Source organism: Jaculus jaculus, chromosome 12 (genome assembly GCF_020740685.1).
Source record: "Jaculus jaculus isolate mJacJac1 chromosome 12, mJacJac1.mat.Y.cur, whole genome shotgun sequence".
NCBI classification, from domain to species: Eukaryota; Metazoa; Chordata; class Mammalia; order Rodentia; family Dipodidae; genus Jaculus; species Jaculus jaculus.
In genome coordinates, this window is record NC_059113.1 from 6,361,669 (window position 1) to 6,386,503 (window position 24,835).

Genomic DNA, 24,835 nt, shown 5'->3' on the forward strand with positions numbered 1-24,835 from the left:
TCAGGACTGGGTGGAGCGGCGTAGGTGAGCGACCGGTGGTGTGCCCTTTGGCGCCTGAGGCCTGGGCGGCGAAGACCGACGGGCCTCCCTCCGCCGCCGTCCTGCACCGTCGCCTTCTTGCAGGCGTCCGAGTGACGGGCCCGGTGAGCAGGAGCGGCCTCGGTCCTCGCTCCCGCCGCTCTCCCCTCCGCGCTCTCCCTCCGGCCCTCTTGGTCTCGCTTCGGTCTCCCTCCCTCGTCCACCCCGCCCGGCCGTCCTCCCCTCCCATCGTGGCCCCTCTGGCCGCCGCCCCGAGCTGAATTTCCCTTGGCTGCTGCAAGCCAAGCCGGGGTTGGAGCGCCTGCAGGCGGGTCACGGCCATTCCTGGGAGGGCAGGCCGGCCTCCCTGCAGCCGCCTGCCTGGACATGACGTTTGCACGAGGTCTGAAGAGGAAATGTGATCAGGAGGAAGGTGGGGAGGGCTTTGCCAGCGTCCCTTCCTATAGTCTGCAGCGGCAGTCACTTCTGGACATGTCCTTGGTCAAGCTCCAAGTATGTCACATGCTGGTGGAGCCCAACCTCTGCCCCTCTGTCCTCATCGCCAACACAGTCCGGCAGATCCAAGAGGAGATGAGCCGGGATGGTGTGTGGAATGGGATGGTGCCCCAGAATGCAGAACCGGCACCTCTTGACCGCCTGGTGTCTACAGAGATCCTATGTCGCACTGTGAGGAGCCCGGATGGGGAGCACCCTGCTCCTGAACTGGAAGAAGGCCCCTTGCAAGGCCCAGCTTCTGAACTTCCCACAGTCAACTCAACACATGGGCCAAGGAACCCTCAGAGTAGCCAGACTTTGGGAGATGGACAGCCCTCAGGAGAACAGAGGATGCTTTCAGAAGTCATTGGACCAGATCTTTGAGACGCTGGAGAACAAAAATCCAAGCTCTGTAGAGGAACTTTTCTCAGATGTGGACAATTCCTACTACGACCTGGACACGGTATTGACAGGAATGATGAGTGGCACCAAGCCGGGCATCTGCAACGGGCTGGAGGGCTTTGCTGCAGCCGCCCCACCTCCCAGCTCCACCTGAAGTCTGACCTGGCGGATCTGGACCATGTGGTTGAGATTCTGGTGGAGACCTGAGGGGGAAGGCCCCTGACAAGGACAAGGTCATGCATCCTCAACAACATCTCACGTGTACTGTACCCACACCCACACACAGCCAGGAACCCATTCCTGCTCACTTGTTGATTTTAAAAATATCTTGGGATGATTGTTATTAGCAAGGGCTATAGCTGCTAGGCCTGTCCCACTCTCTGGGAAGGGCAGAACAGAAGCTGTCACCAGGAACTGGAGCTCACTGAAGGCTTCTTGGGCCTGGACCAGGTGACATTCACAGCCCTGAGCTCATTTTCCCTGTTGCGTCAGGGTGGTGTCACATAGGGATGGCAAGCCACAGCTGAGTCCAGTCCTTTTTTAAAGTAGATAGATGACCTTTCTAAAATTAAGTTTTCTATGTTTTGACAATATTTTTACTTAAGATATATATTTTTAAACTTTTTATACTTTAGATCTTTTCAACTATTTTTTTAAAAGTATATTTTTTCTACAAACATCCTTTGCTGCTATATTAGAAACATTTACAACTTAAAAAAGTAAACCTGGTTTAAGGTTAAATTTGGAATTTTTTGTTTGTAATGATCTTTTCTACACTCCTGAGGCAACAGTGTACGTGTGTTTGGATTTTTCTTCAGTTTTGTGTGGGACCCCGCTCCGCTCCATCATGTTCCACATTCCAGGAGATTGGGATGGATTAGAGTCAGAGGCATGCACAGCTATCTATCCTACCCTACTTCCTTCACTATGTCTGCTATGCAGCCTTGTTCTCCTGGACTTCATTGTGCCTGATGGCTTTATTTATGCCTATTTATATGTAAATGCCACCGAAGGTCAAAAATCTGCCTGTTGGTCTTCAGACTGGGGTCTCAGGTGGTACCTTCTATTTCATTCCTAGAATGGCCCTGTACTGGTTGTCAAGAGGGGAGGCCAAATGTGCAGACAACATCCAACACTATGTGTTTCATGCCAGGGAAGCTGCTGGGTAGCAAGCATGTGTGCTTGGAAAGCAAGTATCCCATGCACCCTTAGGCTGAATAATGCCTGTGCTTGCACCATTGAATTGGTGCTAGAACATTTTAAAGATACACTTGAGTTTAAAATGAAAAGGTCTGAACTGTATTCATTGTATGGCCCCTTGATCCTGGTGTGGCTGCACCAGCTGCTTGTACTTCCAGAGGGTCCTTTTGCCTGCTCAGAGGTTGCACTCTCCCATGTCCATGTTGCCTGCTTTTCTTGACTTCCCTATTTCTGAACCTCAAAGGTTTGTTTCTTGCATATGGCCATTTTTTAAAAAAAATACCAACAATGTAAACCTCACTTTATTAAAAAAGAATTATCCCACAAGCAGAAAAAAAAAAAATTCAGGACTGGAGAAATAGCTTAGCAGTTAAGGCACTTGCCTGCAAAGCCATAAGGACCCAGGTTCAATTCTCCGAGACCCATGGAAAGCGAAAGAGATGCATGCATCTGGAGTTTGTTTGCAATGGCTAGAGGCCCTAGTGTGCCTATTCTCTTACATGCACATATCTGTCTCTTTCTTTCTCTCAAATAAAAATTTAATAAGATTCAAAGTTGGAGGATTTCTGTGAGTTCAAAGCCACCCTCACACTACATAGTAAATTCCAGGTCAGCCTGGCCTAGAATGAGACCTTTAAAAAAAAAAAAAAGCTGGGCATTGTGGTGCATGCCTTTAATCCCAGCACTTGGGAGGCAGAGGCAGGAGGATCGCCTTGAGTTCGAGGCCACCCTGAGACTACATAGTGAATTCCAGGTCAGCCTGGGCTATAATGAGACCTTACTTGAAAAAAGAAAAGTACCACAATAGATTTAGTTAGCATTTGTTCTTTTATTTTTATTTATTTGCAAGGAGAGAACCAGAGCCTCTTGCCGCTGAAAACTAAGTCTAGATGCATGTGCCACTTTGTGATCCTCTTACCTCTCTTTAGTGCTGGGATTAAAGGCACGTGCCACCACGCCAGGCCAGTTTTTCTGTCTTAATTGACTAGGATTCTCTGCCTGGGCCTATATTTCCATGTCCTGGGGAGACTGAGGCAGGGAAATTGCTTGGGCCTGCCTTCGAGTATGTGTGCTAAACCACCTTCTATCACTGAACTGCCCCCTGGGCTCCATTACTATTACTTTTTTGTTTGAGGTGGGGGTCCCACTCTAGCCCAGGCTGACCTGGAACTCAATCTGTCCTTAGCATTGTCCCAGGCTGGCCTCAGAGTCACAAGGAACCTCCTCTATCTTCCTTCCAAATGCTGGGATTAAAAGTGTAGGCCATCACACCTGGCTTTACTAACATTTTAAAAGAGAGACTTCTTTCTGGGCATGGTGGCACACGCCTTTAATCCCAGCATTTGGGAAGCAGAAATAGGAGGATTGACATGATTTCAAAACCACCCTGAGACTACATCGTGAATTCCAGGTCAGCCTGACCTAGGGTGAGACCCTATCTCGAAACAAACAAACAAAAAACCAGTTCTCTTAGCTGGGGATGACGGCCTATACCCTTAATCCCAGCACTCAGGAAACAGAGGTAGGAAGAGTTCCTGAGGCCACCCTGAGACTACACAGTGAATTCCAAGTCAGCCTGGGCTACAGCAAGACCCTACCTTGAAAAACCAAAAAATAAAAAAATAGGAGCCAGGCATGGTGGTGTATGCCTTTAATCCCAGCACTGTGAGGCAGAGGTAGGAAGATTGCTGAGAGTTCAAGGCCACCCTGAGACTACCTATTGTAAACCAGATGCATGAGGTGGCACATGTGTCTGGAGTTCATTTGCAGTGGCTGGAGGCCCTTGCCTACCCATTCTCTCTCTCTCTCACTCTCTCTCCTCTGTCACAAATAAATGAAAAAGTAAAAATAAAAAGACCTCTTATGCCTGGCATGGTGGCACACACCTTTTTAATCTCACTACTTAGAAGGCAGAGGTAGGAGGATTGCCATGAATGAGTTCCAAGCCACCCTAAGACTACATAGTGAATTCCAGTCAGTCTAAGCTAGAGCAAGACCTTATGTCAAACCCTCTCTCTCCCCCCACCAACAAAAGACCTCTTATATCTCAAAGATACACCAGAACTCATGGTGATCCTCTGATCTGTGCCTCCGAGGTGCTGGGATTAAAGGCGTGCGCCACACTGCCCAGCTTCTAGCCATTTTTTTATATAACGTTAGGCTATATAGCAAGATCTTGTCTTTAAAAACAACCCCCTAGGCTAGGAAGATTGCTCAGTGGCTAATGACACTTACAAAGTCTGTTGGCCCTGGTTCAATTTTCCAGCACTCACATAAAACTAGACGCAGGGGCTGGAGAGCTGGATCAGTGGTTGAGACACTTTGTGAAGCCTAACACTCTGGGTTTGATTCCCTACTATCCACATAAAGCCAGATACACAAAGTGGTGCCTTCATCTGGAATTTGTTCACAGTGGCAAGAGGCCCTGGCATGCCCATCCTCTCTGCCTCTTTTCTCTCTTTGCTTGCAAAAAAAATAAAATATTTTAAAAAAATAGACTAGCTGACAGAAAGCTGGAAAAAGCTATACTGCATGCAGTCCTATGGGAGACAGAAGTCATCAGTGAAGATAAACCACAGTGGACACTGCAAGCCTAAAGTTTGGCCAACCAGGCCAAATGAGCAATAGTGGCATGTCTGTTATGGGGTAAACCAACTACTCTCTAATTGGACTGGAGGCCCACTCCATGAGAGGGAATACATGCCTGATACTGAAAACCTATTAAAGGGAAGTCATGAGCCCTAGGGTGTAACACCTGCTGGTGTCTGCCTTAAATGCACATATTATGCTCAGCAAACTGCCCAGTGAGAACTTTTTAAAAATTTTGAATTTAAAATTGTAATTTATTTATTCATTTGAAAGATAGAGAATAGGTGTGCCAGAGCCTCCAGCCACTACAAACTCCAAATACATGCATCACTTTGCATCTGGCTTATGTCATGGGTCATGGGGAATCAAACTTACGTACTTTGGCTTTGCAGGGACTAAGCCATCTCTCCAGTCCCATTTTTATTTATTTGAGAGAGAGAGACATGGGTACACCAGGGCCTCAAGCCATTGCAAACGAACTCCAGATGCATGTGCCACCTTGTGCATCTGGCTTGTGTGGGTCCTTTGGCTTTGCAGGCAAGCACCTTAACCACTAAGCCATCTCTCCAGCCCATGGTGAGCACTTCTCCCAATGTTCACACCCATAAATTAAGACTACTCCCACTTTTAGTTAGAGAACCTTCTCTTTTCAGATGGTGGTGACCTTGGGATGACTCAAAAGGCATCACGGTGCTGAGAAGTGATAGAGGAGTGCTCAGCATTGAATTATCTCTATCACACCTTCCAAGAAGAGAAACTGACTGAGAGGGGGGAGGGGATATGATGGAGAGTGGAGTTTCAAAGGTGAAAAACATGAAAAACAGTGAAAATATATATTTAATTTTTTTGTAATTATTTTATTTAAACAATTATGAAACGTATTTAAAATTGACAGAAGTTTGCACATGATGCAGTTTCTGTCCATCCTTCAACTAGATTTCCCCCCTATGTTAAAACTGCATAACCATGGTGTGTTTAGCTCGTGACCCAACTAACATTTGTATACTATGAGGCATGTACTTTCGTTGGGTTTTCCAATTTTGATGATTTGTTCTCTATCACCTGGAATGTCTCAAGTGCTAATGAAACTGGTAAATGCATACGTAGGCAAGTCAAATATGCTCATGCTCAAAGTTGTAAAATTACCGTCTTCAGAGTTCCATGATGTGCTGACTGGGCTAATTGAGTTGCTTAAAATTACATTTTTATACTCTTAAAATTTCAGAAACACATGGCAGTTGATGTCCACATCTATGAATCCACAGCACCTGTCATTATTAAAACAAAATGAAAAGCATAAATTTCCCTTACTGGCCTAAGTTATAGAAGTGTTCGTAAAAGCTGTTAGCTGGGCATGATGGCTGAAGAAATCCCCAGCTTTCAGAAGGCTTGGAGGCCACTTTGGACTGCATGGTCAGTTTTAGGACAAGGTAGGGGAAGGGCAGGAAAGGCGATGGAAGGGATGTGGAGGAAGGCAAGGGAAGGGAAGAGGAGGAAAGCAATGTCACAAGGAGCTCATCCTTCTGTCACTGGAAGGACAGAGGTTTGGAATCCTCTCCAACGTGGAAATAAGGCCTCAGTGCTTCTGAAAAGTTATCCCTGAAAGAATGGATGTGAGTCCTGTCACTCAGGTTGTAGAAGAAAATCACACCCAGCTCGTAGTCCAGGTAGATGCCAATCCTGCTGGGCTTCTCGGCGAGCTCAAGCGCGACGGAGACCGTGTGCTCAGCCACGTAGGCGCCGCCCCGCCGCCGAAGCACCCAGCGGCGACTCGGGCGCCCGTCCCCGTCCCCAGCGGGGTCCTTGCAAAGCCCCACGGCCCACTCGGCCTTGTCGCCCACCCGCACCTCCCAGTAGTGCCGCCCGGCGCCGAAGCTCTGCGCGCCCAGGACGGCGGCGGCGGCGGCGGCGCAGCGCTCGGGGCGCGCTGGGCTCCCGGGGCCGCCTCGCCCGGGCTTCAAGCAGCAGCGCACGGACTTCCTATCCCCGGAGACGAGCAGGGGAGGAGCTGCCGTTTCGGGATCCAGAGTAATCGCTTCGCGAAACTTCTGTCTAATTGCCTGCAGCGTGGAGAACCGGGGAGGCAGGCAATACCCGTGCCTCGTGAACTCGAAGAGATAGAAGGCGGGGGGCTGCACGTCCTCGCACCTGCGGAAGAGGCTCCCGACGCCCATCAGCAGCTCCACGTCGGGCGTCACGCTCTTCTCCGACGCCTCGGCGAGCAGCGCTTCCATCGCCGACACGTGCTGCGCGAACCGCCTCGTGCAGCCGCGCAGCTTCTGCACCATCTCCCGCTCCTCCCTCCCCAGCCTGGACAGCACCGCCTGCTGCTCCCGGTCCACCAGCTGCTTCAGCTGCTTGCACTCGGAGCACAGCTTCGACCTCTCGCTCTCCATGGTCTCTTGCAGCTGCGCCTGGCGTCGGGCCTGAGCGGCGAGCGCATCCTGAAGCTCCGCCACTTGCCTGTTCAGAGCCTGCATGTAACCGTGGAGCCTCGCTCGGTGCTGGGAGGCGGCTTCCTCGATGAGCCTCACGGGGTGGCCCCGGTGGGCCGGCAGCCACGGGCACAGCGCGCACAGCAGCTCCAGGTCCTGCTCGCAGAAAAGGGTCAGGGCCCGGCCGTGCTTCTCGCACTGTGGCTTCTCCTCCTGGGTCTTGCTCAGCTGCCCGTGCAGCTGCCTGGCCCTGGCAAGGATCCGCCGCAGCTGCAGGTTGCCCGTGAGCGGGCTCTTCTGGCACTGGTAGCGGCACACGGGACAGGGGAACCTGCCTTCCAGATCTGCCCAGGACTGCGTGATGCACGTGGAACAGAAGTTGTGGCCACATTCGATCGTGACAGGGTCTGTCATTTCACCCAGACAGATCTGACATTTGGATTCTGCCTGGAGATTGGCCAAGGCCTTTTCCAGCGCCATCCAGCTGGGAAAGAAGGCCTGCACTGAAGTGGGCTTTCTTCTGACCGACACTGGGATACCTTCCAGGGACAAGCAGATTCACTCTCAGATTGCACCGGTAGCCAGAGTGATGTCTTGACAGCACAGGAAGTGACTGGCCCCTGTGACAGTCTGTCCAGTCGAGTTCCACCCAAACTGCAGCTGGTCTCAGTCCGATTCCGAAACCGACTGAGTATGAAGCCACGCTCAGCACCTCCTTGGGTCAGCAGCAGTCACCGCTGGCAAGTGCCTACTTGTTCCTGGAAGAGGACAAAATATTCCTTCACTCCCTTAGTGGCTAAGGCGCTTGCCTGAGAAGTTTACGGACCCAAGTTCGATTCCCCAGGCCCCACATAAGCCAGATGCACAAGGTGGTGCATGCCTCTGGAGTTCATTTGGAGTGGCTGGAGCCCTGGTGCGCCCATTCTCTCTACCTGTGCCTCGCTCTTTCTCTCTCCCTCTCTGTCAAATCTCACACATACACACATATATACACACATTTATGTACATATACACTTACAGGCCCCCCCCCCCTGAGGTAGGGTCTCACTCTAGCCCGGGTTGACCTGGAATTCACTATGTACTCTCAGGGTGGCCTTGAACTCATAGCAATCCTCCTACCGCTGCCTTCTGAGTGCTGGGATTAAAGGCGTGCATAACCACACCTGGCTGTTTTTTTTTTGAGGTAGGATCTCACATTAGCCCAGGCTGACCTAGAATTCACTATGCAGTCTCAGGGTGTCCTTGAACTCACAGAGATCCTTCCACCTCTGCCTCCTGAGTGCTGGGATTAAAGGTGTGTGCCACCACGCCCTGCTACTTTCTTCTTCTTTAAAAAATTCTTTATTTATTTGAGAGCAATAGATAGAGGCAGGGAGAGAGAGCAAGCAAGGGAGCATGGGTGTGCTAGGGCCTTCAGCAGCTACATGCAAACGCCAGATACATGTGCCACCTTGGGCATCTGGCTTATGTGGGTACTGGGGAATCAAATCTGGGTTTTTTGGCTTTGCAAGCAAGCACCTGAACCATTACATCATCTCTCCAGCCCTCTTTTTTTTTTTTTGATGCAGGGTTTCACTCTAGCCCAAGCTGACCTGGAATTCACTATGTAGTCTCAGGGTGGCCTTGAACTCACAGCAATCCTTCCACCTCTGCCTCCTGAGTGCTGGGATTAAAGGCGTGCACCACCACACCTGCCTAATATTTTTAAAAATGTAAGTTATTTATTTTGAAGAGGGAGAGAATGGGCACACCAGGGCCTCCAGCCACTGCAAATGAGCTCCAGATGTGAGCGCCCCCTTGTGCTCTGGCTTATGTGGGTTCTGGGGAATTGAACCTGGGTCCTTTGGCTTGCAGGTAAATGCCTTAGCCGCTAAGCCATCTCTACTGTCCCTCCAGCCCTCTTTTTTGGTTTTTAATTTTTATCTATTATTTTTTTAAAGATTTATTTATTTATTTATTTATTTATTTATTTATTTGAGACAGAGAAAGGGAGAAAGAGAGAGAGAATGGGCACGCCAGAGCCTCCAGCCACTGCCAACAAACTCCAGACACATGTGCCTTCATGTACCTCTGGTTTACGTGAGACCTAGAAAATAAAACCTGGGTCCTTAGGCTTTTCAGGCATACACCTTAACCACTAAGTCATATCTCCAGCCCTTATTTTTTTTGGGGGGGGTTGTCTCACTCTAGCCCAGGCTAACCTGGAATTCACTATGTAGTCTCAGGTTGACCTTGAATTCACGGCAATCCTCATACCTCTGCCTCCCGAGTGCTGGGATTAAAGTTGTGCGCCACCACAGCAGTTCAAGGCTCGATTCCCCAGGACCCATGTGAGCCAGATGCACAAGGGAGTGCACACGTCTGGAGTTCTTTGGCAGTGGCTGGAAGCCCTGGTGTGCCCATTCTCTCTCTCTCTATATATATACATATATATATATATATGTATATATATGTATATATATATATATCTTTCTCTCTCTCTGTCGCTGTCAAATAAGTAAATAAAAAATAAAAAAAATAAAAAAAGTTATTCTCATTAAAAAAGAAAAAAAAACCCTGTAAACTGGAACTAGAGAGATGGCTCAGCAGTTAAGGCACTTGTCTGCAAAGCATAATTTTATTATTATTATTTATTTATTTGAGACAGAAAGAGGCAGAATATATATATATATATATATATATATATATATATATATATAGAGAGAGAGAGAGAGAGAGAGAGAGAGAGAGAGAGAGAGAGAATGAGAGAGAATTTGGGTGCACCAGGGCCTCTAGTCATTGCAAACTAACTCCAGATGCATGTACCCTCTTTTGCATCTGGCTTACCATTGGATCCTGGGGAATTGAACCTGAGTCCTTTGGCTTTGCAGGCAAGAGTCTTAACCTCTAAACCATCTCTTCAGCGACCTCCCCTCACCAAAAAATCCTGAAAACCTGGAGGCTGGAAAGATGGCTCATCCATCAAGGCACTTGCCTGCAAAACCTAACTACCTGGGTTCAATTCTCCAACACTCACATAAAGCCAGATGCACAGAGTGACACATGAATCTGGAGTTCATTTGCAGTGGTTAGAGGCCCTGGTGCTCTTATTCCCTGTGTCTTTCTTCCCTTGTAAATATATAAAAAACAGGGCTGGAGGGATGGCATAGTAGTTAAGGCATTTGCCTGCAAAGCCAAAGGACCCAGGTTTGATTCCCCAGGACCCACATTAGCCAGATGCACAGGGGGCATACACATCTGGAGTTTGCTTGCAGTGGCTGGAGGCTGTGACATGCCCATTCTCTCTCTCTCTCTCTCTCTCTCTCTCTCTCCCCCTCTTTCTCTGTCAAATAAATAAACAAAAATAAAATATATCTTAAAATATAAAAAATAAAAATAAGTAAACACAAGCTGGGCGTGGTGGCACACACCTTTAATCCCAGCACTTGCACTTGGGGGCAGAGGTGGGAGGATCGCCATGAGTTCAAGGCCACCTTGAGACTACATAGTGAATTCCAGGTCAGCCTGGGCAAGGGCGAAACCCTATCTTGAAAAACTAAAATAAATAAATAAGTAAACAAAACCTTGATATCCAGGAAGGGTCAATTCTCCCAACACAAAGCCACAATAAAGAAAGGATGGGCTGGGCATGGTGGCACACACCTTTAGTCCCAGCAGTTGGGAGGCAGAGGTAGGAGGATCGCTGTGAGTTCGAGACCACCCTGAGACTCCATAGTGAATTCCAGCTCAGCCTGGGCTAGAGTGAGACCCTACCTCGAAAAACAAAACAAAACAAAAAAAAAAATCAAAAAAAAAAGAAAAAAGAAAAAAAGAAAGGATGGGGGGCTGGAGAGATGGTTTAGTGGTAAAGGCAGTTACCTGCAAAATGCAAGGAACCAGGTTCAATTCTGTGGTCCCCATATAAGCCAGATGCACAAGGTGGCACATGTATCTGGAATTTGCATGCCCAATCTCTCTCTCAAGTAATTTTGAGGCAGAGTCTCATTCTAGTTATTTCCCAATAACCCTGAACTTATTATATATACATACACACACACACACACACACACACACACACACACACACACACACACACAAACACATATAGTAAGACATTACTATAAACTGTCCTTTAGATGGGATTAGTGACACAGGCCTGTAATCCTAGTTATTGGGGAGGTTTAGAAATTTCAAGGCCTCGGGGCTGGAGAAATAAATGGCTTAGAATTTAAAGGTAATTTCTTGCAAAGCCTGATGGTTCAGGTTTGATTTCCCAGTACCCATGTAAAGCCAGATACACATGCATCTGGAGTTTGTACTGGCAAGGGAGGCCTTAGCATGTCCATATTCATACACACTCCCTCAAAAATTTTCAAGAAGAAAGTAAACCAGGTGTGGTGGTGTACGCCTTTAATCTCAGCACCCAGTAGGCAGAGGTAGGATTGCCATGAGATTGAGGCCACCCTGAGACTAGTGTATTGTAGGTTAGCCTGGGCTAGAGGGAGACCTTACCTTGAAAAACAAACAAAAAAAAAAAAAAAAAAAAAAGGAAGTAAGTTTAAGACCTGCCTGTGCCATTGAGTAAATTCAAGGCTAGACTTGGCAGCTCAATAGGTTCTCAAAAGTCAAAAGGTAAAAATGGGGTTAAGGGCGAGGTGGGGTGAAACACTCCTTGAATCCCAGCACTCGGAAGGCAGAGGTAGGAGGATTGCTGTGAGTTCAAGGTCAGCCTGGAACCACAGAGTGAGTTTTAGGTCAGCCTGGACTACGGTGAGACCCTACCACAAAAAAGATCTTGTGTGGCGGGGGGTGGGGGGATTAAGATGTAGATCGGGGGCTATCACTGGACCAGCAACAAGGTCTGTATCTCCAGCACGGGGTGGGCCGGCGGAGTGGAAATAGGGCTGAGGATGTGGGGCTAGAGTTCACTGGCACAACAAGAACTCGGTTCAATCTTCATTATGTCAAAAAAAAAAAAAAAAGTTCATCCAGGCATGGTGGCGCACGCCTTTAATCACTGTGCTCAGGAGGCAGAGGTAGGAGGATTGCCGTGAGTTCGAGACCACCCTGAGACTACAGAATGAATTCCAGGTCAGCCTGGGCTAGAATGAGACCCTCGAAACAAACAAAACAACACAAAAACAAACATCCTTCGCGGACTGTTCCAAACTTATTCAGATTTGTGGGTCACATTCCCCTGCAACTCTGACTGTCCACATTGTGCAGGCCATGAATGGACACCCTCGGTGCAGCCCTGAGCGCGGAGTGACAGGGATCTTGGCCAGGTTTCTGGGTGTCCTTTTAAACTCTGAGTGTCTATAAACCAGCCCGAGGGGCAGATGAAGGGACAGGGACTCCACACAGGGCTCAGTGCTGTTTCTCCAGATCACCACCTTCTCACCAGCCCTCCCTCACTGCCCCCAGCTCGGCAGAGAGCAGCAGCGCCCAGAGAAGGGCCAGATCTGGGTTCGGCTACTTCAGCCTCTGGACCAATGTCACGGAAGAGCTTGCCACCACAACTACCGTGCATTTCATTATTTATTTGGTGCCGGAAAAAAAATCAAGCCTAGGGCCCCTCAATACTGTTGGGGTTAGTTACCTTCCGGTTGATGGGACAAGACACCCAGCCAAAAGCAGCTGATGGGAGGAAATGGTTTATTCCGGCTTAGAGTCTCCAGGGGACGCTCCATGATGGCGGGGGAAGGGTGGCCCCAGAGCAGAGGTGGGGCATCACTTCTTGCCGCAGCAGGTGGAAGACAGCAGCAAGAGAGTGAGCAGAGCTCTGGCCAGGGGCAGCTGGCTATAACATCCCTAAGCCTGCCCCCAACAACACACCTCCTCCAGCCAGGCTCCTCCTTCCAAATTGCTATCAGCTGAGGCTGAGACATTCAAAACACATGAGTTTATGGGGGACATCTGACGCAGTCTACCACATGTCCTAAGCACATGCTGCAGTGAGCTACCCTCCTAACTGACATTCAGCCTTAAAATAAGTGGATTCCCCGGTTAGAATTCCCTCTCCGGGTATAATCTGTAATGGGCACTCACACCGTATCAGTTCCTTGTTTATCTGGCCCCTCTGAGAGCCTTTAACTGCTGAGCCATCTGCCCAGCCCTTGCTCCTGTGAAATGATCTCGGAAGGAAGTGGCTCCCCCAGAAAGATCCTCAAAGCCACAAAGCACAGTGTGGCCAGGACTTCCATACACCTCTAGGACCCCTAATACCAAGCACACAAGACTACGCAGCCAATGAGAGAATGCAGGGGGGTCTCCAGTTAAGGAACATGATCTCAGCCAAGCATGGTGGTGCATACTTTTAATATCAGCACTCAGGAGGCAGAGGTAGGAGGATCGCCATGAGTTCAAGGCCACCCTGAGACTACATAGTGAATTCCAGGTCACTCTGAGCTACAGTGAGACCCTACCTCAAAAAACCAAAAGGGAAAAAAAAAAAAAAAAAAAAGAGACAAAGAAACATGGTCTCATTTTCTCATTTACATCCCAGTGTAAACTTTCACTAATCCTCTCAAAACCCTAACCATCATCCCCATGAGGAAAGCCAAGATCTGCAGGGCCAGGTCCGGCCTCTTCCTGACCTCACACTGGACTGTGTGTCCATGGAGCTCAGCCGCAGCGTTTCCTCTTTGCAGCCAGCCTAGGCTCCTTCGGCCTGGGGATGCAGAGGTCTGAGCTGAGGGCGTCTTTCACCCTCACCGCCTTCCCAAGTGCTCAGAGCGGTTTACTCTCATTCACTTTGTTTCACAACCCAGTCTTTCAAAGGGTTATTGCTTTTTAAAAAACGTTTTTATTTATTTATTTGGGAGAGAGAGGTAGAGAGAGAATGGGCATGTCAGGGCACCCAACCACTGCAAATGAACTCCAGATGCGTGCGCCACCTTGTACATCTGGCTAATGTGGGTCCTGGGAAATTGAACCTGGGTTTTTTGGCTTTAGAGGCAAGCACTTTAACTGTTAAGCCATCTCTCCAGTCTCCAGTTCACCTTATTCTTTGACATGAGGTATCTTTTTTTTTTTTTAATTTTTATTAACATTTTCCATGATTATAAAAAAAATCCCATGGTAATTCCCTCCCTCCCCCCTGACACTTTCCCCTTTGAAATTCCATTCTCCATCATATTACCTCCCTTCTCAATCATTGTACTTACATACATACAATATCAACCTATTAAAGGTGTCTTCTTTGTTTTGTTTTGTTTTATTCTTGTTTTTTCGAGGCAGGGTTTCACTCTAGCCCAGGCTGACCTGGAATTCACTACGTAGTCTCAGGGTGGCCTCGAACCCACAGCAATCCAATCCTCCTACCCCTGCCTCCCAAGCTGGGATTAAATGTGTGTGTCACCATGTTCAGCATCATTGTTTTGTTGGTTTATTTATTTATTTATTATTTTATTTATTTATTTTTATTTTTTTGAGGTAGTGTCTCTAGCCGAGGCTGACCTGGAATTCACTATGTAATCTTAGAATGGCCTCGAACTCACGGCAAACCTCCCACCTCTGCCTCCCTGGCCCTGGAACTAAAGGCGTGTGCCACCACACCTTTTTTTTTTTCTTGAAGTAGGGTCTCACTGTTGCCCAGGCTGACATGGAATTCACTATATAGACTCAGGGTAACTTGGGGCTCAGGGCGATTCTCCTATGTCTACCTGCGCCACCATGCCTTGCTTTCTTTAAAATTTTTTTCTTCTTTTTTTTGGGTTTTCGAGGTAGGGTTTCACTCTGGTCCAGACTGACCTGGAATTAACTCTGTAGTCTCAGGGTGGCCTTGAACTCACAGCGATCCTCCTACCTCTGCCTCCCGAGTGCTGGGATTAAAGGTGTGTGCCACCATCCCCGGCTAAAAAAAACATTTTTAAAAATACTTTATTTACTAGAGAGAGAGAGAGAATGAGTGCACCAGGACCTTTAGCTACTGCAAATAAACTCTAGATGATTGCGCCATCTGGCTTTACATGGGCACCGGGAAATTGAACCTGGGTCTTTTGGCTTTGAAGGCAAGAACCTTAACTACTAAGCCATCTCTCCAGCCCTTGTTTGTTCAAGGCAGGGTCTCACTCTAGCCCAGGCTGACCTGGAACTCATACAAATAAACTCCAGACGCATGTGCCATCTTGTGCATCTGGCTTATGTAGGTCCTGGGGAATCGAACCAAGGACCTTTTGGCTTTGCAGGCAAACACCTTAACAACTAAGCCATCTCTCTAGCCTCTTTCCTTTTTTATAATTTATTGTAATTTTTCTTTTTGAGGTAGGGTCTCACTTTGGCCCAGGCTGACCTGGAATTCACTATGTAGTCTCAGGGTGACCTCGAATTCACAGCAATTCTCCTACCTCTGCTTCCCAAGTGCTGGGATTAAGGGCATGCGCCACCATGCCTGGCCTTATTTATTGTAACTTTTAAAATTTATTTATTGGAGAGAAAGAGAGCGACAAAGAGAGAGAGGCAGATAGAGAGAATGGGCGCACTAGGGCCTTCAGCCACCGCAAATATACTCCAGACACATGCACAACTTTGTGCATCTGGTTTAAGTGAGTATTAGAGAATCAAACCCGGGTCCTTAGGCTTCACAGACAAATACCTTAACCACTAAGCCATCTCTCCAGCTTCACTCCTTCTTTTTCTTTTCTTTTTTTTTTTTTTTTTGTGGTGGAGTCTCTAGCTCAGGCTGACCTGGAATTCACTCGAGTCTCAGGGTGGCCTTGGACCCAAAGCAATCCTTCTACCTCTGCCTCCAAGTGCTGGGATTAAAGGCGTGCGCCACCACACCTGACTAATTATTTTATATTGCTGGGGATTGAACCCAGGGCTTTTTTTGTTGTTGTTGTTTTACAAGGTAGGGTCTGACTCTAGCCCAGAGTGACCTGGAATTCACTATATAGTTCAGGGTGGCTTTGAACTCTCAGTGATCCTCCTAGCTCTGCCTCCCAAGTACTGGGATTAAAGTCATGAGCCACCGCGCCCTGCATGAACCCAGGGTTTTATGCTTGCAGGCAATCACTGTGCATCAGAGCTATACCCCAACCCCAGGGTATGGAATCTTCTATGCCTGTAGAACCTTTATTATTTCTTTGTTTTGGGAACATTCAGAACCTCTCCACTAGTTATTTTGATATATTCAACTAGTTGTTGTCAACTACACGAGACTCTAGTCCAACTGTACCTCTCTATCCATCAATCATCTCCCATTCCATTATTCTGCAAATATTAGATTCTCTTAGTGCCTGGGGTTCAAAGTTAGAGCAGACCCATGCATTCACTGACCACAGTACCTACCACCCACTTTGAGGGCATGTTTTGTACAAAGAGGAAGAATTTGCCCTTTGACCCTCCTCAGTTCCTGAGAGCAGATGGTGTCCTTTGCATTTCAAAGACCTGATCTCTCCTTCCATTTCAAATCTAACCACTCCCTCATCAACATCATCACGTGACCCCCAGTAAATTATGGAGGTCTTCATTACTTTGACATCTGGGGACAGGTTGTGGGGTCCATTTTTAAAGAGGCCAGCAATGAGTATGGCTGGGGTGTTCTTTGCTGTTTGGGATGAGAGAGTAATTAGTGGGGGCAAAGGGGAGCATGCCTTTAATCCCGGCACTCGGGAAGATCGCCCCGCGCTACTGTGACACCCTGCCCCCCAAAACAACAATTTGATAGTAAAAATCTAAAAGCTTGAAGAAGCTGTGTGGTGGGTGTGTTGTGCTGGGAGCGCCAGGGCCTCCAGCTACTGCAAACTCCAGATGTCTGCACCACCTGTGCGTCTGCCTTTAAGGGGTTACTGGGGAACAAGTGCCTTAACCACTGGGCATCTCTCCAGCCCCAATCTTTTTATTTTTAATTTAATTTTTAATTTTTTGAGGTAGGGCCTCCCTCTAGCCCAGACTGACCTAGAATTCACTATGTAGTCTCAGGGTGGCCTTGAAGTCACAACCATCAATCCTCTTACCTCTGCCTCCCAAGTGCTGGGATTAAAGGCATGTGTCAACGCTCCGGGCTATGAAGTTTTAGTTTATTTTTCTTAGGTTAAACAGGCAATTTTGCATCAGCTTTCCTAGTGCTGAGTTACAGGTTTGTGCCAAACAAGCCAGGACTGACAGTACATTTTTAAAATTATTTATTTATTTTGGTTTTTCGAGGTAGGGTCTCACTGGAGCTCAGGCTGAGCTGGAATTCACTATGTAGTCTCAGGGTGGCCTTGAACTCAAGGTGATCCTCCTACCTCTACTTCCCAAATGCTGGGATTAAAGGCGTGGGCCACCACGCCCAGCTTTAACCTTGTTTTTATTTAAGAAAGAGGCAGATAGAGAGATAATGGGTGCTCCATGTCCTCCTGCCTCCACAAACAAACTCCAGACGCATGTGTCACCCCGTGCTTCTGGCTTAGGAGGGTCCTGGGGAATGGAACCTGGGTCCTTAGGCTTCACAGGCAAATGCCTTAACCGCTAACCCATCTTTCCTGTATTTTTAATTTTTTTCTTTTTCTTTTCTGAGGTCCTGGAATTCACTATGTAGTCTCAGGGCGGCCTTGAACTCAAGGCAACCCTCCTACCTCTGACTCCCAAGAGCTGGGATTAAAGGCGTGCGCCACCACGCCTTTATTTATTTTTTTACCTTTTGGTGATGGGGAGTGAACCAGAACCTCACGCATGCTAAACAGAAACTCTACAAGGAGCTAAACTAACCCAGAGTCCCTGACAATGCGACCTAAGTGATCCCTTGAAGCAAACTAGGCCCTCATCCCTGAGGGCGGGGCCAGGCTTCCCGGGCTCGCCCACTTCCCCCCTGTCACCGCGGCTTTTCCCGCTTTTCTGGGCATTGAGCGCTTTGCTGCAACGCTTCCAGCCGCTTCCAGCCTCGGCCGCTGCTCTACCTGGCGCAGGTAAGCTGGGCGGGCCGTAGAGCGGTCCCGGAGGGCTGGAGCCGAGCTGAACCGAGTGCGGTCATCTGCTGTGCCGAGCCCTCGCGGTGGTGGCTGGGGCGCTCCTGGGGCGCTGATCCCGGAGCATCTCAGCGGGCAGGTGAGTCTTACCTGTAGGTCCTAGCTGCTCAGTAGGCCCAGGCAGAAGGATCCAAGTTCAAGGTCTGTCAGGGCCTCACAAGGATTCCAAGCCTCCTGTCCAATTTACTCTAAAGTTTTTTTGTTTTTTTTTTTAAACCTGGCTTGGCATGGAGGTGCGGGCGTTTATATATATTTTATTTTATTTTTGGTTTTTTGAGGTAGGGTCTCACTCTAGCCCAGGATCACCTGGATTTTACTATGTAGTTTCAGGGTGGCCTCGACCTCACAGTGATCCTCCTACCTCTGCCGCCTGAGTGCTGGGATTAAAGGCGTGTGCCACCATGTCCAGATTTTATATTTTTATAGAGAAAGAGATAGAGAATGGGCGTGCCAGAGCCTACAGCCACTGCAAACGAACTCCAGACACGTGTGTCCCCTTTGCGATGGGACCTTTAATCCCAGCACATGGGAGGCTGAGATAGGATCGTTGTATGCTCAAGACCAATCTGAGACTGCATCCAGGTCAGGTGGGCTAGAGCAAGACACTACCTCGAAAAACAAAACCAAAATAAATGTATTGACTTCTTAAGAAATTTATTTATTTGAGAGAGAGGAGAGAAATAAGCACGTGGAGAGAGAATGGATGAGCCAGGGCTTGCAGCCAAGGCAAACTAACTCCAGATGCATGCGCTCCCTTGTGCATCTGGCTTATGTGGGTCCTGGGGAATGGAACCTGGGTCCTTTGGCTTTGCAGGCAAGCGCCTTAACCAGTAAGCCCTTTCCAGCCCTGCATTGAGTTTGTGTGTGCGTGTGTGTTTATTTTATTTGAGAGCAATATAGAAAGAGGCAGAGAAAGAATGGGCACACCAGGGCTTCCAGCCACTGCAAACAAACTCCAGATGCGTGCGCCACGTTGTGCATCTGGCTAACATGGGTCCTGGGGAATCAAGTCTTGAACTGGGGTCCTTAGGCTTTGCAGGCAAGCGTTTAACCGCTAAGCCATCTCTCCAGCCCTGCATTGACTTTTATTTTTTTTTCATTTTATTTATTTGAGAGAGAGACAGGAAGAGGCAGATAGAAAGAGAATGGGGCCAGGCGTGGTGGTGCACGCCTTTAATCCCAGCACTCGGGAGGCAGAGGTAGGAGGATTGCCATGAGTTCGAGGCCACCCTGAGACTCCATAGTGAATTTCAGGTCAGCCTTGGCTAGAGTGAGACCCTACCTCGAAAAACCAAAAAAAAAAAAAAAAAAAGAAAAAGAGAATGGGCACGCCAGGGCCTCTAGCCACTGCAAAGAACTCCAGATGCCTGCGCCACCTTGTGCACCTTGTGCATACGTGGGTCCTGTGGAATCAAACCGTGTTAAGGCTTTGCAGGCAAATACCTTAACGGCTAAATCATTTCAAGTTTTTTTTCTTTATGTGAGTTAGGGTCTTGCTGCAGCTCAGGCTGGCCTTGAACTCATGGTGATCCTACTACCTCTGTCTCCTGAATGATGGGTTTAAAAGCATGTGCTACCACACCTGGTTTAAGATTTTTTTTTTTTCCCCTGAAGTCAATGCAAACTTGAGGAAAATAAAATTTTGTTCGTTGGATTGGGTCTTTTATTGTTTTCAGGTAGGGTCTCACCCTAGCCTAGGCTGACCTGGAATTCAGTCTGTAGTCCCAGGATGGCCTCTGACTCACAGAGATCCTTTACCTCTGCCTCCACAGTGCCAGGACTAAAGGCCCAGGCTACCACACCCTGCCCATTATCTTTTTTTTTTTTTTTTTTTTTTGAGGCAGGGTTTCACTCTAGCCCACGCTGACTCATGGCAGCCCTCTTACCTTTGCCTCCCAAGTGCTAGAATTAAAATTATGGGCCACCATGCCCTGTTTTATTTATTTATTTTGATTTTCGAGGTAGGGTCTCACTAGCTCAGGCTGACCTGGACGTCACTATGGAGTCTCAGGGTGGCCTTGAACTCATGGCGATCCTCCTACCTCTGCCTCCCAAGTGCTGGGATTAAAGGCGTGTGCCAGCACGCCCGGTTTATTTATTTTTTGAGGTAGGGTTACACTGTTGCTCAGGCTGACCTGGAATTCACTATGTAATCTCAGTGTATCCTTGAATTTATGGCGATCCTCTGCCTCCTCCCAAGTACTGGGATTAAAGGAATGCCCCACTCCCCTCCCCCGGGCAAGGGACACCTTTAGAGGTAGGATTGCCATGAGATTGAGGCCAGCCTGTGACCACATAGTGAACTCCAGGTCAGCCTGGGGCAGGCCCCTCTTGGGTGGTGGGAGGAGGAAAGGGTTCCCCTGAGTGGGCGACCCTTCCGGCGGTGGCGGAAGATCCGCCTGGCCACCTGCGGGTGCAGACATCCTCCATCTGCGGGTGCGAACCTCACGGGCGGTGCCCAGCGCCCATCGCCCTGCGCCTTCAGTGCCAGCGGGGGACTGCAGAAGTACCCGGCCTTAATAGTGCGCTGAGAAGCTGCGGGGCTCTCTGGCTCTGCAGACCGCTGTGGTTCCACTGCCCGGGCCTGCGCCTTGTGAATTAATCTGGCAAATCCCCTTCATAGTGCTTATTCATTCTATGTATATTCAGGTCCTCTACAGAGCTATGGTTAATGTACATATATATGTATGTGTGCATGCTTATGTATATGTGTGCGAATGTGTGTGTGTATATATGTGTGTGTATATATATATAATTTTTTTCTTTTTTTAAATTTGTTTATTTCTATTTATTTATTTGACATCAACAGACAGAGAGAAAGAATGGGCGCGCCAGGGCCTCCAGCCACTGCAAATGAATGAAGACGCGTACACCCCCTTGTGCATCTGGCTAACGTGGGTCCTGGAGAGCCTCCAACCGGGGTCCTTAGGCTTCACAGGCAAGCGCTTAACCGCTAAGGCATCTCTCCAGCTCTCTTTTGGTTTTTCAAGATAACATTTCACTGTAGCCCAGGCTGATTTTTAAAAAATTATTTATTTGTTTATTTGACAGAGAAATATAGAGACAGAATGGGCATGCCACACCTCCAGCCACTGCAAAGGAACTCCAGATGTGTGCACCCCCTTGTGCATCTGGCTAACGTGGATTCTGGGGAATCAAACTTGGGTCTTTTGGGTTTGCAGGCAAATGCCTTAACGGCTAAGCCATTTCTCCAGCCCCTTAATAGTGTTCTTTTGAGACAGGGTCTCCATATGTATAATGCAACCTTCTACTATGTAGACCAGGTTTGCTTCATGTTCATCACAACTCTCCTGCCTCAGCCTCCAAGCACTGGGATTACAGATTTACTGTCTTTGGTTTTGTTTTGTTCTTCCTTTTTCTTTTTTTCCAAGGTAAGAACTCTAGCTCTGGATGACCTCAGATTTACAGTGATCTGCTTACCTCTTTCTCCCAAATGCTGGGATTAAAGGCATGGGCCACCATGCCCAGTAGTTTTTTATTATTTATTTTGGTTTTTCGAGGTAGGGTCTCACTGTAGCCCAGGCTGACCTGGAATTCACTGTCATCTCAGGGTGGCCTTGAGCTCATGGCGATCCTCCTACCTCTGCTTCCCTAGTGCTGGGATTAAAGGCGTGCGCCTCCACGCCCGGTATCCATCCTTCTTTTTCTTGTTTTTGGAGGTTCCTCTGGAGCCCAGACTGACCTGGACCATCCCACTTTAGCCTTTTGAGAAATGGGATTGAAGGCCTGCACCACCACCCCAGCTCTGCCGTCCATGTGGTGAGCTCAGCTGTGCCCGCTGGCTGCCCCTGCGACTGATGGACAAACTTCTTTTGTTTTTCTATTCTTTTTTTTTTTTGTGAGTCTATGAACTTTACTGGGTTAGGTAGGAAGGTAGCTGAGTTTGAGGCCACCCTGAGACTACATAGTGAATATACATAGTGAATACTAGGTCAGCCTGGGCTGGAGTGAGACTCTCTCGAAAATCCAAAAAAAAAAAAAAAAAAAAAAAAATCTTTTCTTGGGTGGAGATGCTTAGCTGTTAAGGCACTTGTCTGCATAGACTAAGGACCCAAGTTTGATTCCCCAGTACCCAGGTAAATCCGATGCACAAAGTGGCACATACATCTGGAGCTCATTTGCAATGGCTATATGCCCTGGTGCGCCCATTCTCTCTCTTTCTGTGTATCTTTCTCTGCTTTCAAATGAATGAATTATTTTTTTTTAGTCAGGTGCAGTGGCACACACCTTTAATCCCAGCATTCAGGAGGCAGAGGTAAAAGGATTACCGTGAGTTCAAGGCCGCCCTCAGACTAGTGAATTCTAGGTCAGCTTGGTCTGGAGACCCTACCTTAAAATCAAAAAGAAAAATAAATTGTTTTTCTTTTCAGATTTTTTTCTCAATTTTTATTAACATCTTCTATGATTATAAAAAGTATCCCATGATAATATCCTCCCACTTTCCCCTTTGAAACTCCATTCTCCATCATATCCTCTCCCCATCTCAATCAGTCTCCATTTTATTTTGATGTCATGATCTTTTCCTCCTATTATGGTGGTCTTATGTAGGTAGTGTCAGGCACTGTGATGTCATGGATATCCAGGCCAGTTTGTGTCTGGAGGAGCATGTTGTAAAGAGTCCTACCCTTCCTATGGCTCTTACATTCTTTCTGCCACCTCTTCCGCAATAGACCTTGAGCCTTGGAAGGTGTGATAGAGATAGAAAAATAAATAAATTTTTAATCTTTTCTCATCCATAGGAATTATTGGTCCATTAGACCTATGGGCTGCATCCTTGAAGAAAATCATTAAACGTCTGTTCTGATAAGCTAACCCGTGACAGTGACGAACTTCGAATTGTGCTCTTCCTCTGAGCTGAAGTGGTAGACTTCAGTGAGTATAAGCAAGTCAAGCCAGTGAGACTTACCACTGGCCCTTCTGCAAGCCTTGAAGGGCTAGCACCCCTCACTGGATCCTGATCTTCGGGGAGGCAGACCCTCCCAAGGGAACGTCGCCTTTTCCCACCGCCCCCCACCTTCGCTGATGTGCTGATGGAGTTCGAGACAGCCCTGGAGAGCCTCCAAGAGGAGTGCGGCTGTCCCTTGTGCCTGAATTACCTCAAAGACCCAGTTACTATTAGCTGTGGACACAACTTCTGCTATGCCTGCCTCAGCAGGTCCTGGAAAGGTCTAAAGGGTGCTTTTCCATGCCCTGTCTGCCAAGTTTGCTTTTCGCAGAGGAAGTTCAGGAGGAACCGCCAGCTCCGTAACCTGGCTGAAATAGCCAGGAGTCTGAAGATCCGAAGAAACAAGAGGAAGAGTCCGAAGGTCTGCGAGAAGCACCAGCAGATTCTCACCCATTTCTGTATGAAGGACCAGCAGGTCTTATGCAGCCAGTGCACCGTCTCCATCAAACACCAGAGGCATCACATTTGCCGCATTAAGAAAGTGGCCCCTTACCACAGGAAAATTTTAGAAAGCAGCATCGAGCCCCTGAAAAATAACGTGGAACGGGTTGAACGAATAATAGCCCTGCAAAGCAGCAAGTTGCTGGAGCTGGGGAGGATGGCAGAGCAGAGGAAGGAAGCAATATGCTCTGAATTCGAGCAGGTTAGACAGTTTTTACAGGATGAGTGGGAGGCTAGGCTGAGGGAAATGGAAGTTGAAGGGTTGGGCATTTTATCAAAGCTTAGTGAGAGCTTTGCCAGTCTTTCAGACCATGCTTCCACATTAAAGCACCTCCTGGGGGAATTGCGGGACAAGGGCCTGCGTTCCAACGCGGTGCTCTTGACCCGCGCTCAGAGCATCTATCACCGGCATCGAAACCTGAGGCGTCCCGAAGTCTTCTCGTTCCGCTTAAAGGAATACGGATTCAGTCTCCCTCCACTGTATTCTGGCCTGGACAGAGTTATCGAGCGATTTCAAACAGATGTGCATTTTGATTTCGACACAGCCCATGTTCAGCTTGTAGTTTCTAAGGACAGAAAAATCGTGCACTTTACTACAGACAAACAACATATCTCTGATAGCCCTCAGAGGTTTACTTTCTGCCCTTCTATCCTGGGCTTTGAGAAGTTCGTTTCTGGCCGTCATTACTGGGAGGTGGAAGTGGGGAGCAAACATGAGTGGACTGTGGGTGTGTGTGAAGACTCTTTTCCCAGGACCTGGCAGAATCACCCCTCGCCTGTTGAAGGCCTTTGGGCCATTGGACTGTACTCCAGGACTGAGCATGTCGCATTTGGCCCCATGAGAATGCAGGGAATGCCTGCAGCGTGGCCCAGTAAGATTGGCATTTTTTTGGACTATGAATTAGGTGAAGTCACCTTTTACGATAGGAATAATAATTCTCTCATCTACAGGTTTAATGATGGTTTCAGCAATGCCATTTGTCCCTATTTCGATACTGGATTAAATTCTGTACCTCTTAAAATCTTACCCATACCAGATCATGAAGGAATATAAATTATTCTGTTTTAGGGCTAATTTAGCCAATAAAAATCTTGTAATTTTTTTTATATTTTCCTTTTTAATCTCATCATGTTTGGAATCTAAGTTTTACCAGTGGAAACCAGAATGGATTTATTGATTTATTTTTATTTATGTATATATATTTTTTTCAAGGTAGGGTCTCATTGTGGTCCAGACTGACCCTTGGAATTCACTATGCAGTCTCAGGGTGGCCTCTCAGTGGTCCTCCTACCTCAGCCTCCCAAGTGCTGGGATTAAAGGCTTGTTCCCCCATGACTGGCTTTCAAAATGTTTTTAC

General features: G+C 47.9%; 2 protein-coding genes and 1 pseudogene across 2 annotated transcripts; 2 read left to right on the top strand and 1 right to left on the bottom strand.

Annotated features, from left to right (window-relative positions):
- The first annotated feature begins 368 nt into the window (after positions 1-368).
- LOC123453724 lies at positions 369-1,310 on the top strand (annotated as a pseudogene).
- Positions 1,311-6,230: 4,920 nt separating this feature from the next.
- On the bottom strand, positions 6,231-7,619 carry LOC123453693 (putative tripartite motif-containing protein 75). The gene has a single exon (XM_045131308.1). The coding sequence runs from the start codon at positions 7,617-7,619 to the stop codon at positions 6,231-6,233; it is 1,389 nt and encodes a 462-aa protein (XP_044987243.1).
- A 15,502-nt stretch (positions 7,620-23,121) lies between these two features.
- Positions 23,122-24,531, top strand: LOC123453694 (tripartite motif-containing protein 60-like). The gene has a single exon (XM_045131309.1). The coding sequence runs from the start codon at positions 23,122-23,124 to the stop codon at positions 24,529-24,531; it is 1,410 nt and encodes a 469-aa protein (XP_044987244.1).
- The last annotated feature ends 304 nt before the right edge of the window (positions 24,532-24,835 follow it).